The 15,025-nt window shown below is 38.2% G+C and overlaps 1 protein-coding gene across 1 annotated transcript in view; it reads left to right on the top strand.

Moving 5' to 3' along the window:
- LOC117077858 (glutamate receptor 3-like) overlaps window positions 1–15,025 on the top strand; it is a 334,953-nt gene that overhangs the window by 228,216 nt on the left and 91,712 nt on the right. The window contains 6 exon segments of the mRNA XM_033201429.1: window positions 4,613–4,664; window positions 4,667–4,773; window positions 8,285–8,452; window positions 12,653–12,757; window positions 13,087–13,194; window positions 14,371–14,577. Coding sequence (XP_033057320.1) covers window positions 4,613–4,664; window positions 4,667–4,773; window positions 8,285–8,452; window positions 12,653–12,757; window positions 13,087–13,194; window positions 14,371–14,577 — 747 coding nt within the window.

Raw genomic sequence — 15,025 nt, 5'->3', positions numbered from 1 at the left:
TCTCCTTCTTTATGAAGGACAACTTTCTTCAGTATAGTATCTTGGTTGCCAAGGTGGTGGTGGTGTGGTGGTGGTGGTGGTGGTGGTGGGGTGGTGTTTGTTGTTGTTGTTGTTGTTGTTTTAGAACTTTGAATATATCAGCCCATTCTCTCCTGGCCTATAACATTTCTGCTGAGAAATTCACTGTCAGTCTAATGGGAACTCCCATCAGAGTAAGTGACTAGATGCTTTTCCTCTTGCTATTTTTAGAATTATCTTGACTTTTGACAGTTTGACTACAGTGTGCCATGGAGAAGACCTTTTTTAAAGGTTTTGGGATCTCTGAGCTTCCTGTATTTGTATGTCTAAATCTTTTGCTACATCTGGAAAGTTTTCAACTATTATTTTATTAAATAGGTTTTTTTATCACTTTCATTTTCCCTTCACTTTCTGGGACACTAAAAATTCACATTTTTGGATCATTTTACAGTGTCCTGTATGTCATAGGCTTTGTTTAACCTTTTTTAATCTTTTTTCATTTTTGTCTGACTGGGTTATTTCAATGACTTGTCTTCAACTTCTAAAATTCTTTTTTCTGCTTGATCTACTCTAGTGTTGAATCTTTCAAATGTATTTTATATTTCATGCAATGAATTATTCAGCTTTAGAATTTCTGTATGTTTTTCTTTTTATTTTAGGTATCTCTTTGGTAAATTTCTCACTCATATTCTGCATTGTTTTTCTGATTTATTTTTATTGTTGTTCTGATTTCTGTGTTCTCTTGTATCTCACTGAACTTCTTTAGTATCATTATTTTGAATTTTTTCTGGGATTTCATACATTTCTTTTTGATTGGGATCTATTGTTGGAGAGGCATTATGTTCCTTTGGAGGCACTGTATTTTTTTAACTTTTTCATATTTTTTGTGTCCTTGCGTTGATACCTGCACATTTGGTGTAACAGTTACTTCTTCCAATATTTTAAATTTGCTGTTGTAGGGGAGGACTTTTTCCTGAAGATTTATCTATGGTGTTGGTTGGATAAGACACTTTGGTTTTGATTCTCAGTATGTGCAGTCATATAGTCTCCATGATGATTTATCTGGCTGTAAAGAGCATCAATAGTATCTGTGATTTCCTTGGTGGTATAGGGTGCAGTTGTTGGTGGAGGCTGTGGTGAAGTTTTGCTGGGGTTGGAGACATCAGATGGGTCAGTTCTTGGGCACCAGTGGTAGCAGCAACAGGCCAAGCATACCTGTGCATGGGCCTCAGGGAAGTGTACATGGGCACCAGTGTTCGTGGGTCCAGTTAGGCTGATTCTTGGGCCTCCAGGCAGCTTGCTCAGATGTCAGCAGTGGCAGTGGTGGGCCAGATGGGTGGGTGGGTCCTTGGAGCCCTAGGAAGTGGGCATGGCAGGGCAATGGTTGTAGCAGAGGCAACATAATCCTCTGACTCCCAAGTGGTTTGTCCTGATGATGATGGTGGCTGCAATAGGCTAGGCCAGCCATTCTTGAGGCCTGTAGGTAGCACGTGTAGGTGAGTCCCAGCCACGGTGGTAGAGACAGGCTAAATCAGCCTGTCCTCAGGTTCCCAGGAGGAGTGCTAAGGTCCAGTGGTGGTGAATGGGGCAGAGCAATTTCCAGGCCCCTGGACAGTGTACTCAGGCACTGAATTTAGGGGAGTGGAGCCAGGCCATCTGGTGGTGCATGTGGGTGCTGGCTGTGGTAGGCAGGGGTGAGGTGACCCCTAGGTCCCCAGTAGAATGCTCAGGTTGGGGCTGAAGTGGCTGTGCTACAGCCCTACTGCTGGAGAAGGCATGGTTGCTTTCAGTGGTAGCAGCCATAAACAGGTAGCTTAGGAGCATGTGCTTTGGCCCTGATATAAGGGGGGGAGCCTTTCCTCAGAGCTCTTTTAAATATGTAGCAGCACTGCTACTGGGAGTGACAGGGTCACTGCCAATGACTCGTGTTTCGCTCTGGCAGCAGCAGCCAACAAGGCCCAGCCCTGCATTCAAGGTATTCGACCCCATTGATGGGGTCCCAAGGATGTGGAAATGCAGGGGCTGTTGGGCCCCTGGTCAGGATGTAGTCTGGTGAGGGCTGGGCTCTCAAAATGGCACCTTAATGTGGCTGCTTGGGACTCTGGGGTAGGTAGGAACCACCCAAGCTCCCTCTCTAGAGAAATGCCATTATACAATCTCTAGGCAACTCCTTCAAAGCCCATGTGCGTTGAGGGCTCTCCCAGGGCTAAGAATGCAGGAGTCCATGTTGGGAATATGGACTGCTAGGGGTCTCTCACTTATCCTTTACCCACACTGGGGCACTTCTCCAGGCTTCCAGATGATCCCAGCCAAGCAGGCTGCCTTACTTCTTTCTCATTCCTTAAGTCAGATGTTTCCTGTCACTTCTCTATTGAATTCCAGCATTCTCTCTTAGGAAATATACTCAAAGTGTGATTATCTACTCACTATTTTATTTCTTCTTTGTACAGGAGGTGAGTTCTGGATGCCTCTATTCAGCCATCTTGAAGGCCCTTTCATTAGAGTTTTATCCTCAGCATTTTATTTGAATTTAAGTTTAAGGAGTGAGAATGGAGAGTTGGGTAAGAGTTAGGCTTAAGCCCCAGTGGTAGCCTCTGCTAGACTTTCTACACAAGTGAGGCTCTCTGCTGAATTTATTACAGGGGGAATAAAATGGGAGAAACACTGTGTCTTATTTCTCTCATGAAGAAAACCTTTAGGAGAAAACTCATCATGATGAATTAATGTTAATTTTTAAAATGCTTTGTGGTTATCAGAATGGAGTGATTCTCAGTGATGTAAACTATTTGACTCTTTGTCCAGCCTCCATTGACTCATATCCCACTTATGAAAGGAAGAGGAAGGGGCTGTAATAACTGAAAAAGCTGTTTCACTAAAATGTTTTCTAAGACTGTCTTGTTACCCATAGTAAACAAACGTAAAATTAAGAGAAACATGGATGGAGGTGCTGACTCTACATATATTGTTTATGTTTAGTTTGTGAATAAATTCACCAAGTTATACACATAAAGATATGTGCACTTCTCTATACAACTATTACACTTCAATAAAACCTTTTTTAGACTATAAAAAAAGAGAGGAAACATTAAAGAATTGATACGGACTTGGGTAATAAAGGTGTATGCATTTATCAAAACTCATCAAGTACATTTTATTGACGTAAATTTTACCTCAAAAATGAAGAAAAAGAACTGTAAACAAACACTGAATTTTAGTTAATGACCTGCGTGCTGAAATCTTTTAGGGTGAAGTATGCTAATGTCTCCAACTTACTTTGAAATGAACCCCAAAATGAATGGTTTGATAGATGAGTAGAAAAAATAATTGTAGAATCTGAGTGTGACTATGTGGGTATTCACTGTATAATTCTTCAATTTTTCTGTATGCTTGATCATTTTTATATTAAAATTTTGGAGGGTTGTAAGGAAGGGAGGAAGAATTCTACCCATCTGTTTATGAATACAAATGACGGCTTCAGTTCATTGAAAACCCTAACACATTAATAGTAATTAGCAGGATATAGTTATCCAGCAAAAGTAGCAGCAATTCCTGGGCTGCTACTTGTCCCAGAAGATAATAATGCCCAATGGAGCTGGCAGAGCTCACGTGGAGATACTCCTGCACAAGGCTTAGGTGGCAGAGGCACCAGATGGTAGCCAGAGCAAATTAGAAGAAAATGGTGGATACTATGTAGTAGTTGTTAAGATTCATTCATTGCCCTGGTGCAGTGGCTCATACCTGTAATCCCAGCACTTTGGGAGGCCGAGGCGGGCAGATCACTTGAGGTCAGGAGTTTGAGACCAGTCTGGCCAACATGGTGAAACCTCGTCTCTACCAAAAATACAAAAATTGGGTGGGCATGGTGGCATGCACCTGTAATCCCAGCTACTTGGGAGGCTGAAGCATGAGAATCTCTTGAACCTGGGAGGTGGTGCGGAGGTTGCAGTGAACTGAGATCTCACCACTGCACTCCAGCCTGGGTGACACAGCGAGACTCTGCACTCCAGCCTGGGCAACAGAGCGAGACTCTATCTCAAAAAAAAAAAAAATAGTCATTCATTTATGGATACATGTGAGACATACTCTGGGATTTGTACCATCATATCCAACCAAGCTGTCAGTTTCACTCATTGGCATTTCTGTAAATCACAAATTTTTAAAGTACTCATCACTAGAATCTGAAGCAATCCACTGTGTTTATCATGTTAGGCTGAAGAAAAGTTTGCTATAACACCCACTAGGGTCAAACTTTTTCAACATTTTCCAATTACATAAAGCATTGTATTTTTACTCAGTGAAGAAAGACTAAAAATACAGATAAATGAAACAAATCAAAATATTTGCTTAAAGCTGGCACCTATGTTTGTCCATGCAGCAGCCACATTACATAAAGACACAGGAACTAAAATGAAAGAATGCATATTTTCTCCATTATGCCTGCAGTTTCAGGGACATAGTGTCCTAACAATTAATTTCATATTCAAGGCTGTCTTGATTGCTAATAAATGATCACATTATTTTTAGCACTCTAACAGATATGGTGAGTAAGAATACACAGCCTCCCACAATCATGATCCTTTCAATGTCTTTCCAGGGTTTTACTGATATTTTACTGGAAAGAGTCATGCATGGGGGAGCCAACATTACAGGTTCCAGATTGTCAACAATGAAAACCCTATGGTTCAGCAGTTCATACAGCGCTGGGTGAGGCTGGATGAAAGGGAATTCCCTGAAGCCAAGAATGCACCACTAAAGGTAATGTTCCATGGCATGTAAAAACCTAAGGCCAGCTTTTCAATGTATCTCCGTATGGTCTTTATACACTAACAGTCATCTTATGATCAAATGATTTTCCTCAGAAGTGATTCAAAGATGCCACAAAACAACTGCAGGTGATGCTATTGCATTTAAAAACTAAACCCCTGAATAAAGAAGCTGTTGAGAATAAGATCTTTTAAAATCCAATGCTTGGAAATAAGTTAACTTAATTTTTAATGAATTTTATTTGTAATATGCTCATAACAATTTATAGTATTACAAGAACCTGAGCCAGGCGAAGGGTGGGGACAGTGGGAATAGGTAAGGAAGATTGATAGTCTGAAACAGAAAATTAGATTTTACATTATTTATGTGATTGCTTTGTTTTAATAAGGTCCATGAATCTCAGTACACCCAAGTGAATTAGGCTCTAATAAAGAATGTACATTGCCTATACGTATATTGAATGGAAATGTTTTCCTGCCTGCTAAAATATCTTAGAAAATAATTAAATTACTTAGGTTGCTCATTTTCACAAAATCAAGATAAGAATATTAAAAGCAGAAAGTTGTGGTTAAAAATGCACATTTTTCATATGCGTTCCCCTATGGCTAGAAATTCTATTATTTAAAAACCAAGAATTAAACAGATAAATTAGGGGAAAGTTATTCATGTTACACAAAGGACCCTTCAAATATATTTTTTAAGTAACTCATTCCCTCAGTGTATTGATTCAAATATGAAACTGACTTTAAATTCTTCCTTCCTGATATAGTGAAAGCATGTACCATAGCTGTGGTACAAAATAGGGGATCAAAACAGAGTCAAGACCTTTTCCTAAAAAAGGAAAAGGGGAAAACATCTTCCTCATTGTTTTAAGATACTCATCCTCACATCCTTCCTCCCTGGCGAGAATAGAATAGGGGATAACAGGGTGGGCATTGTAGCATGCACCTGTAATCCCAGACACTTGGGTGGCGGAGGCAGGAGAATGGCTTGAACTCATGCAGCAGAGGTTGCAGTGAGCCAAGATCATGCCACTGCATTCCAGCCTGGGCGACAGAGCAAGACTCCATCTCAAAATAATAATAATAATAATAATAATAGAGAATAGTAGGCAACACAGACCAGAAAAAAGATACAGAGATACATTCTGTACCATCTATGCAGCTCCACCTTAAATGGGTTACATCAGAACATAATTCAAGTGAAACCTTACTTTATGCAATTGGTGTGTTCTAGAAAAGTTATGGGTTAAACATACTTTTTTCGTTCAGTTGAGCCACTTACTAGTTAAGTGGTACCCTGTGGTTATAGTGATTATGCCTGCCAGATTTTTCCAAGATAGTCTTGTTTTAAAACATTCTGTTTTAGGGTCTGATCAAGTGTCCTAATTTGCTTCAGTAAATATGGTCACAATCCCTATGATGAATCCTTTGTAATCAAAATTTTTTAATGTATTAAACTGATATTTCCTGGAAAAAATCCCAAGTGAATTAGGCTACAATAGAGTGTATGTTACCTATATGTATATTGAATGGAAATGTTTTCCTGCTTGCTAAAGTATTTCTGAAAATAATTAGATTACCTAAGTTGCCCATTTTCATAGAAATCAAGATAAAAATATCAAAAGCATAAAGTCATGGTTAAAATGCACATTGCATTACATTTAGGTGAGCTTATTCAAATTTAGATTTTTCATAAAACTGCCTACCCACACTGCTTTATGATCTTTAGATTTACCAGGTAATAGGTAGAAGAGAGAAATTCATTTATTCAATATTTTAGTGGGTTAGTAGTCTGGCACCTACAATGTGCCAGACACTGTGTTAGGCATGAGAAAATGAGTGAGGGTAGGAAGTATGAAAAGGGTACTGAAGAGTAGTTTATGCCTGTGCTGAAGTTGTAGAGCCATACAAAAGAGAAGGAAGCCAATCTCAGCTCTGGACTCTTCATTGATAACACTTGGTGTATATAATAATGTAAAGTTCTAGAACCCACTGAGAAGAAATGTTCATACTTATAAGTAAAAACCTTTAAATAACTTTTTAAAAATTGAATAAATAAATGTTACAACTTTCACATGACTTTTGCTTAGTATTTGTCATTATAGAACCTTGCACAATATCAATCAAACCAAAAGCCCACTTTAAAAATTGATGTACAATATTTTTGATTAGGAGATAAAGTTGCCTACAGATTAAAAATCCTGATAATTTACTCTATAAACATTTTCTTTTAGGGCTTGGGGGGTATTCTCACACATTGATAAGTAGAAACTGAATAAAGCAAAAATTAAATAGCTCTTTTGGCATGGTTTGGAAAGGACTACATTAAGATATGCTGACAATTTATGCAGTCAACTGAAAAGAAAATCATCACCATGTTGGCTTCATGTATTGCAAAGATGTACAGACACAAAGATTTTTCTTCATGAAAGAACATATTCCCCCTGTTACAGTCACACTTGATGATTTGCTTCTAAAAGAGAAGTAACGTGAGAAAAGTCAGAAAAGCTAATTGATAGTTGTAGAGGCAATAATCTACTCACTCCAATTGTATTTGGACATACTGTACTAAAGAGAGAGAACTCCCCCTGGGACATTTTGCTACATTTTTAAAAAGCCAACAACATTCTATATTCTATCAGTATTTGTCACTCCTGCAAAACAGGGGCCAGCTTATTCTAACCATAGTTTGTTATGTTAATTCATTTAATGAAAAAGCATCCACCATTTCAAATTGTGGATAATCAAATCCCTTGTATTAAGTGACTGACCTCATCCCTAGTAGAGCATATCACTATATCCAAGGAATAGAAAGTGTTCTTGCCTGCAGGAGGTGGCATCATGAAGTATTGCCTATGAATTGTCAACATTATCAGATTTAAAACTCAATAATAATTGAAATTTTCTACAATTGAAAAACAGCTTTGGTTTTTGCTACCCCCCAGGAAACAAAAACTGATTTATTGCTGGCCAGAAGTCCTGGCTCGCCAGAAACATGGTCGAGACAGAAGTGATTAATGTTCTCCTCCAAATTAATTTCAAGCTGTCTAACTTAGCTATTTCCATTTTCCCCTAAGTAAACACCGGATCTCAATTTTCTATTACAAACAGCAGTAACCCAGTCTTGCTTTAGGATATGCTGTTTCCTCTCCAGTCTATACATGCCATCCTTTAACTTCACACATATTTCTTCCTCTGTAAAGGACCCAGCCTTTTGGTAGTCACTCACTCAGTATAAAAAAGAAACAGTATTGAGAGCAAGAGAGAGATTGCCTTGAGCCATCTGATTGTAATAATCGTAACACATGCACACATGAGGTAAGACGTATCATTGTAGAATGAATCAAATTCAGGCTTGCCCAGAGAGATCTCTTAAATAATTGGGGGGGTGGGTGACTGCACAGAACAATAGGTAGAAATGAATGAAAATTATAAGAAACAAGGCAAATTTTGAGGGTATCATTTATCATGATACCTTGTTTTTCATGCATCCATTTCAGTATACATCTGCATTGACACACGACGCAATACTGGTCATAGCAGAAGCCTTCCGCTACCTGAGGAGGCAGCGAGTGGATGTATCCCGGAGAGGAAGTGCTGGAGACTGCTTAGCAAATCCTGCTGTGCCCTGGAGTCAAGGAATTGATATTGAGAGAGCTCTGAAAATGGTAAAGACCACAATGGGTTATTGGGGTGGAAGAAACTTATAAAGACATTAAAAAGATGAGACCTTAATCTTGAGAGAAGACATACTAAAAGGAATAGGACCAGATTATGTAGAATATCAGAGTATGCTAAGAGGATAAGTATAGCCATTTCTATAAATCATCCAAATCTAGAAATCTAAAAATTGGAGGTCATTTCTTGAAGCTTGAAAAAAAAGAGATAAATTTAGGGCAAATGAATTTTGGTTATGCTCTATACTGTGGCTAGTAAATGAAACTTAGTACTCTCAAAAGTTATAGATTAAATATGTAAATAGCTTCAAAAAATTCAAACCTTTCAAACATATGACATTCCTTAGGGAGATTAGGATATTTTAGAAGATGCTCCTAACTTCAAGATAGACATTACAAAGGACAGCATCTTCTGGCTCATCAGACAAATGATTAGCCTAGACAGGCTATGGAACTTAGCCAGTGTGATGGTATTTCTGTTGTCAAAAAGAACACTCATGCTATTCTACAGGATGAAATGCAGGAACATGATACATTTCTAGGCCTACTTAAGAAGCTTTTGCCCAATGCTGCAAAGAAAAAGCCTAAAGAAAAATAAAAGGAATCAATGGATAGACAGTCAAATAGGTTACTTGTTTTAGTATTTGCTGGGCAGGAGATCATTTAAGGCTTCAAGCAATGTCCTTTGAACAGATTTCATTATTTATACCAGAAGTAGCATCACCCATTCATTGCAGTTTTCCAAGCAAGAGCTCTGTTCTGAATATTTTGCTTTATGCCACATGTGCCTGCATGTATTAAAATGAGCTTTCAAGAGTACAAGAATCTCTTATTTCTACTTATTTAATGATCCTGATGTTTGGGACATCCAAATCAACAAAGAGATGGGCAAAGATAAGATAATTCTGTGTGTAACCCAGCAAGGAAGAACTTGTAACGGCCTCATAGCATACATCATTTGTGTAGCTGGCTCTGTTATTGATGCCTTAAATTTGCCAAGTTGGAAGCATTCAATCAAAAGGGGTTAGTAGCCCTTGTGTCTCTCTCCAAGAAAGAGATATGACTCATTCTCCCATCATGCAGATTTTTATGTCATTATGTCTGTTCTTTAACAAATGCCCTAAGTGTAGTTTTATGGAGGTAGCACTGTACAATTTTGAAGAGCAGTTAATTAAATTCAACCTTCATAGCAGTTACAAGATTTGTATTGTCAGGTGAAACATAATGATGAGTGAAATATAAAACTCCCTCAGAGTGAATCAAAAGGAGTTTTCATCAACAAAACCTCAAGGGGCAAGAGCCAGCATCTCCAATTGACTCCCTGTTTATGACACAAATAACTACCTTCCCAAATAGAAAACTGGCTAATGAAGGATAAGATACCAATTGGGCTAGGAAAAAAAAATAGATTGATCATACTACCGCCCAGAAAAGTTTCTACATGTCTAACTCACTGATAAAGCTCAAGTTGTAAGCCAGGTAACCTTCCTTCCCAGGCCCTAATGACCAGATACTCAACCAAAACGATACATTACCTCTTTCCATAGGCCAATCTCTATTGCTCCAGAGAGGCTGGAAGGCATCAGTTTTTTCCAAAAGTAGACAGTGCCTCAGTAAAACTGCTCTACTCACAGGGACTGCAAGGGAGGCTAATCTGAAGTACTAAATGTTTTACTACACTAAAAGAAATCCCATTTTATTTCAGTTAATTAAAATTGAGATTGCATAATGTAAAACATCCTTCATTGTGACTAGCACATAGTTGTTTCTCAATAATTATTCTCTTCCTTCAAAAGAAATCTGGCAAACAAAATCATTGCCTGGCAGAGGCTCCTAAGGGGCCTGTTTTAATGAATAAATAAGCACAACATTCATTCAGTAAATATTTATTGAGCATCCATGACTATGTATCAGGCTCCATATTAGTATGCAAGCATGAAATAAGATGAGGAGTGCTCACATTTAAATTGTTAATATGTAAACAAATGCTTTAAAATATCTTAAAGCCACTTGCAAATTGGGTAATCATTCTCCTCACAATCTGCAAATAATGCAAAGATCAGCCTCAGCACAGTCTACTGACATATCTGTCACAGATTCTAAGTCATTGAGACTTGTTCAATCAACATTTATTAAGGATCTGCTCTATCCCAGGCACAATATTAGTTGCTGAGAACAGAGGCAGAAAAAATGTCTCTCATCTCGAGATGCTTCTAATCCAGTAGGAAAGCCAGAAATATATAATTATAAAAATATTATGTCTAAGTCTTGCACAGGATGCTATGAATTAAAGAAGCGATCCCAGATGGAATGCTGGGAAACTGTCACTAACATTCAATACTGGACCACGTCCTTAAAAATAGATTTCTCTCTGAGTGGTAGTCCAATTCTACTTCTGGTCACCAAACGCTCAAATCATGGGGTCTGGAATTTGTTGGACTATGCCTTGACTATTCTCCAGTTCATATATCATATTCAGATGGGTTGGGTTTAGAAATAGACGACTCTTAATGAGACTTAAAGCCCTAGCTATTTTCACTAATGAAGGCTTTCCTTAATAAGTTCCTATTGCCCTTGTCCCTGCCTAAGTCTTCTATCACAATTCAATGCTCAAAATAGAGTATAAAGAGCCCTTCGTCCTCACATTATATATCAGTCTCATCCCACTGGATAAGTAATTTCTATCTCAACAAAGGTCCTTTCTCTAACTAGAACTGTGATGCCACCTTCTCTGCAAGCCTAAGCTAACAACAGTACTTAGCTTTGTTGGATCCGTTGGACAATCATCTTGTTTTTAGTTCATCACACTGGAGCATTTTCCTTTCCATAGGAATTCCTGTCTACTGGTGGTGAACAAGCCCCTTTTCCTTTAAAAATGTTCCCTAATATTTGACAACATTTTTCTTTCTGCAACACAAACCCACTGCCACCTCTGACTTGTTTGACAGCTTGTCATTTTCTGTAAGTGGTGAAAAACAATTCCATTCTTTCATACTAGGAAAATGAGATATATTCTTTCTCTTTGAAGCAAAGTCTTTGACCTTTACTTGCCAGATGAGTAATGTAAGTGGTTAACAATAATGACTTATATTTGTAGAGGGTATTTCATCCAGTGTCCCTGCACTGTAAACTAGGTAAAGAATCTCTCTACCTAGAAGAGATGGCCTCTTATTAATTCATAATGCTGAGCTCAGGCCTAGGAAAAATTGTGCCATACATGAAATCAGCATTTGGCATCCCAAACAAGTGTTCTGGCTTCCAGTTCTTCTAGCTTCTTGTCTAGTGCTCCATACTCCTGACCCCTTAGGCTTAATAAATTTTATTAGTCTTTGGATTACCCCTCCATGGCTTAGCTCTCTTGTCTGTTACCTGTCTGTAGCTGAGTGTAGGTCAAATAAGAGGGAAAGCTCATCCCTGTCACTGTAGTAGCTGGTAAATGTGTAACTCTCTCAAGAAACAGAACTAAATCTATTTGGTTAACAATAATTAATATAGCTAGCATGTGTTCTGATGCTTAATAGATAGACATATATGTGTGTGTATATATATATATGTATGTATATATGTGTGTATGTATGTATATGTGTGTATATATATACACACACATATATATATCTTCTCTAATCCTCTCAATAACTCTGAAAGATAGGTACTACTAGGATTTTCAATCTTACAGATTAAGACACTGGGATAAAAAAGCATTAAGAACATGCTGAAGGTCATTCAGTTAATAATTGAAGCTATGATATGAGTCCAAGTGCAACAGTGCCCATGCTACTGAAACCAGATTATGTTCAGATATGGGAAATATTAAGATAAGACACAGCCATGGCCCCCAAGAAACTCAGTTTAGAATACATTACCCTAGTTAAGGGGACAGCCTGCAGAGTATTCTCCTAAAGGGACTAGTGGAAATTTCAGGTCCTTGAAAAAGTGGCAGTAGAGCCCTCATTGTATTATATAAGTAACAGCATCTTACACCTACTCAATGCTTCAAAACTAAAAGGCATACCAAGAAAATACTGTGGAGGAAATGAAGATCTGTATAGACTTGATCTGGTGGATAGAACTCAATGACTTGCAATAATAATTCTTCAAGATTCCAAGATCTATCAGTAGACCTCATCCCAGAGACTTAGAAGGCAATAATGCCATGTTATTTTTAAATTTTAAATTTTCTCTTTCTACCAGGTGCAAGTACAAGGAATGACTGGAAACATCCAATTTGACACTTACGGACGTAGGACAAATTATACCATTGATGTGTATGAAATGAAAGTCAGTGGCTCTCGAAAAGTAAGTAACCAAAACAGACATTTAAAGAAAAGGCTCTTGAAAAAGGACAGCATTTGGATGTAAGAAAATAAGTATTATTATTTTACAAAATACCAGTAAGGGTGAGTGGAATATGGGAACCTCCAGGATGAAGGAATAGCACATCTGTGTGTGTGTCAGTGTGCACACATTCCCAACAGGGGTCCTGTTGGGAATGACAAGACACGGGGAGACAGGATGTCAATCCTTATAGAGCTCAAGAAAGTTTTGTTCCACAACAGCTCTTGAATTTCATGCAGTACTTTTTTGAGGGAAAAATAGGCATCCAGGTCAATGTCTTCTGTTTCTAGGCCGGCTACTGGAATGAGTATGAAAGGTTTGTGCCTTTCTCAGATCAGCAAATCAGCAATGACAGTGCATCCTCAGAGAATCGGACCATAGTAGTGACTACCATTTTGGTAAGTGTGAACAGTAGGTAGGTGGGTTTTCTGTCCAGCAAGACTTCTGCTTTCTGCAAGGTATTTTTCCATCAGTAGAAAAGACCTCAAGTTCAAACAGTAAAAATTTCCAACAGGGAAGCTCAGGAAACTCTCAAAGTATCTTGCCATGATGATGAACAGAATGTAATTTAACAAAGAGAAAGAAAGAAAAAGAATAGGAATTTAGAACAGTTTTAGATTATCATTTTCCTCTTTCTCCCCGCCTCCATGCCCGCCCCCATAGGACTGATGCTTCATCTGGACTTGAAACCTAATTCTTCATTGTGGGGGAAGCAGCATTGTGTGGAGGAGAGAGTACATTAGGATTCTAAAATTAGGTCTACCACTAACCTGTAAAACTGTGCAAGTCACAGCTTCTCTGAGCCTCAGGTTGTTTTTTCTCCATTTATGAAAGGGGTATAATACTCATCACCTACCCATACCATAAGCCCGTTTCAAGGCACAATTCACTACATGAAGAAGTTTTCTGCAAAACTCAAAGCACTTAAAATGTGAGATGGTGTTCTCATTTAGTTTTAAAACACTTTTCTAAAAGCTGGTTTTGTTTTACTGAATGAAGTACAAACCTGGGTTAAAAATAAATATATCACTAGGTGTGAAAGTATGACTTTCTGAATTAGGCTGAAGTTTGCCTTTCATCTAAGCATACGTATCAAATACTCCCTTTGTCTTAAGTACTATACTAGGTCCTGGAGATATAAAAATGTAAATGCAACGGACCCTGACCTCACAAGGATCACAGTGCTTCCCCAGGGCTTTGCCTCAACTACCTGTGATTCCTACATAATAAATCTTGAGAAATCAAAGGCACTTCAGCATCATGTAACTAACTGCAAAATTTGATGAAATCAAAGACTTGATAGGTGAAAACTGGGCCGTCTTTCAAACTCTCAAAAAGAACTGAAATCCTTCTCTGCTTCCTTAAATTATCAGTTAAGCACTTCCTCCCCACCACCAAAAAAAAAGAATGTGACCCAATGAATACTCAAGGCTCTTCTGTTTACTAAGTAACAATTTAAAGACCTTTTTCACATACCAAACCTCAATAGTCACAGAGGGGAAAAATTATTACATTTATCTTCTCTTGGAAAAATGTATAGTTGTAATCCTTTTATCTTGCTTCTGGTCCCAAAGGAATCACCATATGTAATGTACAAGAAGAACCATGAGCAACTGGAAGGAAATGAACGATATGAAGGCTATTGTGTAGACCTAGCCTATGAAATAGCCAAACATGTAAGGATCAAATACAAATTGTCCATCGTTGGTGACGGGAAATATGGTGCAAGGGATCCAGAGACTAAAATATGGAACGGCATGGTTGGGGAACTTGTCTATGGGGTGAGTTTTTTCTAATTCTGTTTTCATTTACTCTGTGCTTTCCAATTAACGAAGAAGAGAGAGTATTTAATTTTCAAGTGCAGTATTTATCCAATTGTATAGTTTACATAAAGTCTACAAGAAAAATATATTCCTCTACAGTTGCACTCTGTAAAGGTAGGTTGTCAGTGGTATCCTTTGGACAACAGGATTATTTTACCAAAAGGAAAATAGAATTGGGGGATTTTATTTGGCAACATTAAGCACAGCCTGCCCTCTATTTAAAATCTGTTCCTTCTGTGTTCTCTAGCTCAGGCAGCAGAATTACCACCCACATAGTTGCCTAAGCAACTTTGCCTAAGCAACCTCATCATCTTTCCTCATTGTTCCCCTCTTATCTAATCAGTCACCATGTCCTATGAATTCTACTTTTAAGTCTCTCAAATCTAGACACACTCTTCACCCCCAC

The sequence above is a fragment of the Trachypithecus francoisi genome, unplaced genomic scaffold (assembly GCF_009764315.1).
Source record: "Trachypithecus francoisi isolate TF-2019V2 unplaced genomic scaffold, Tfra_2.0 Lachesis_group6, whole genome shotgun sequence".
NCBI classification, from domain to species: Eukaryota; Metazoa; Chordata; class Mammalia; order Primates; family Cercopithecidae; genus Trachypithecus; species Trachypithecus francoisi.
Note: the sequence above shows the minus strand (reverse complement) of the source record. Positions and strands in the feature narration are given on the sequence as shown.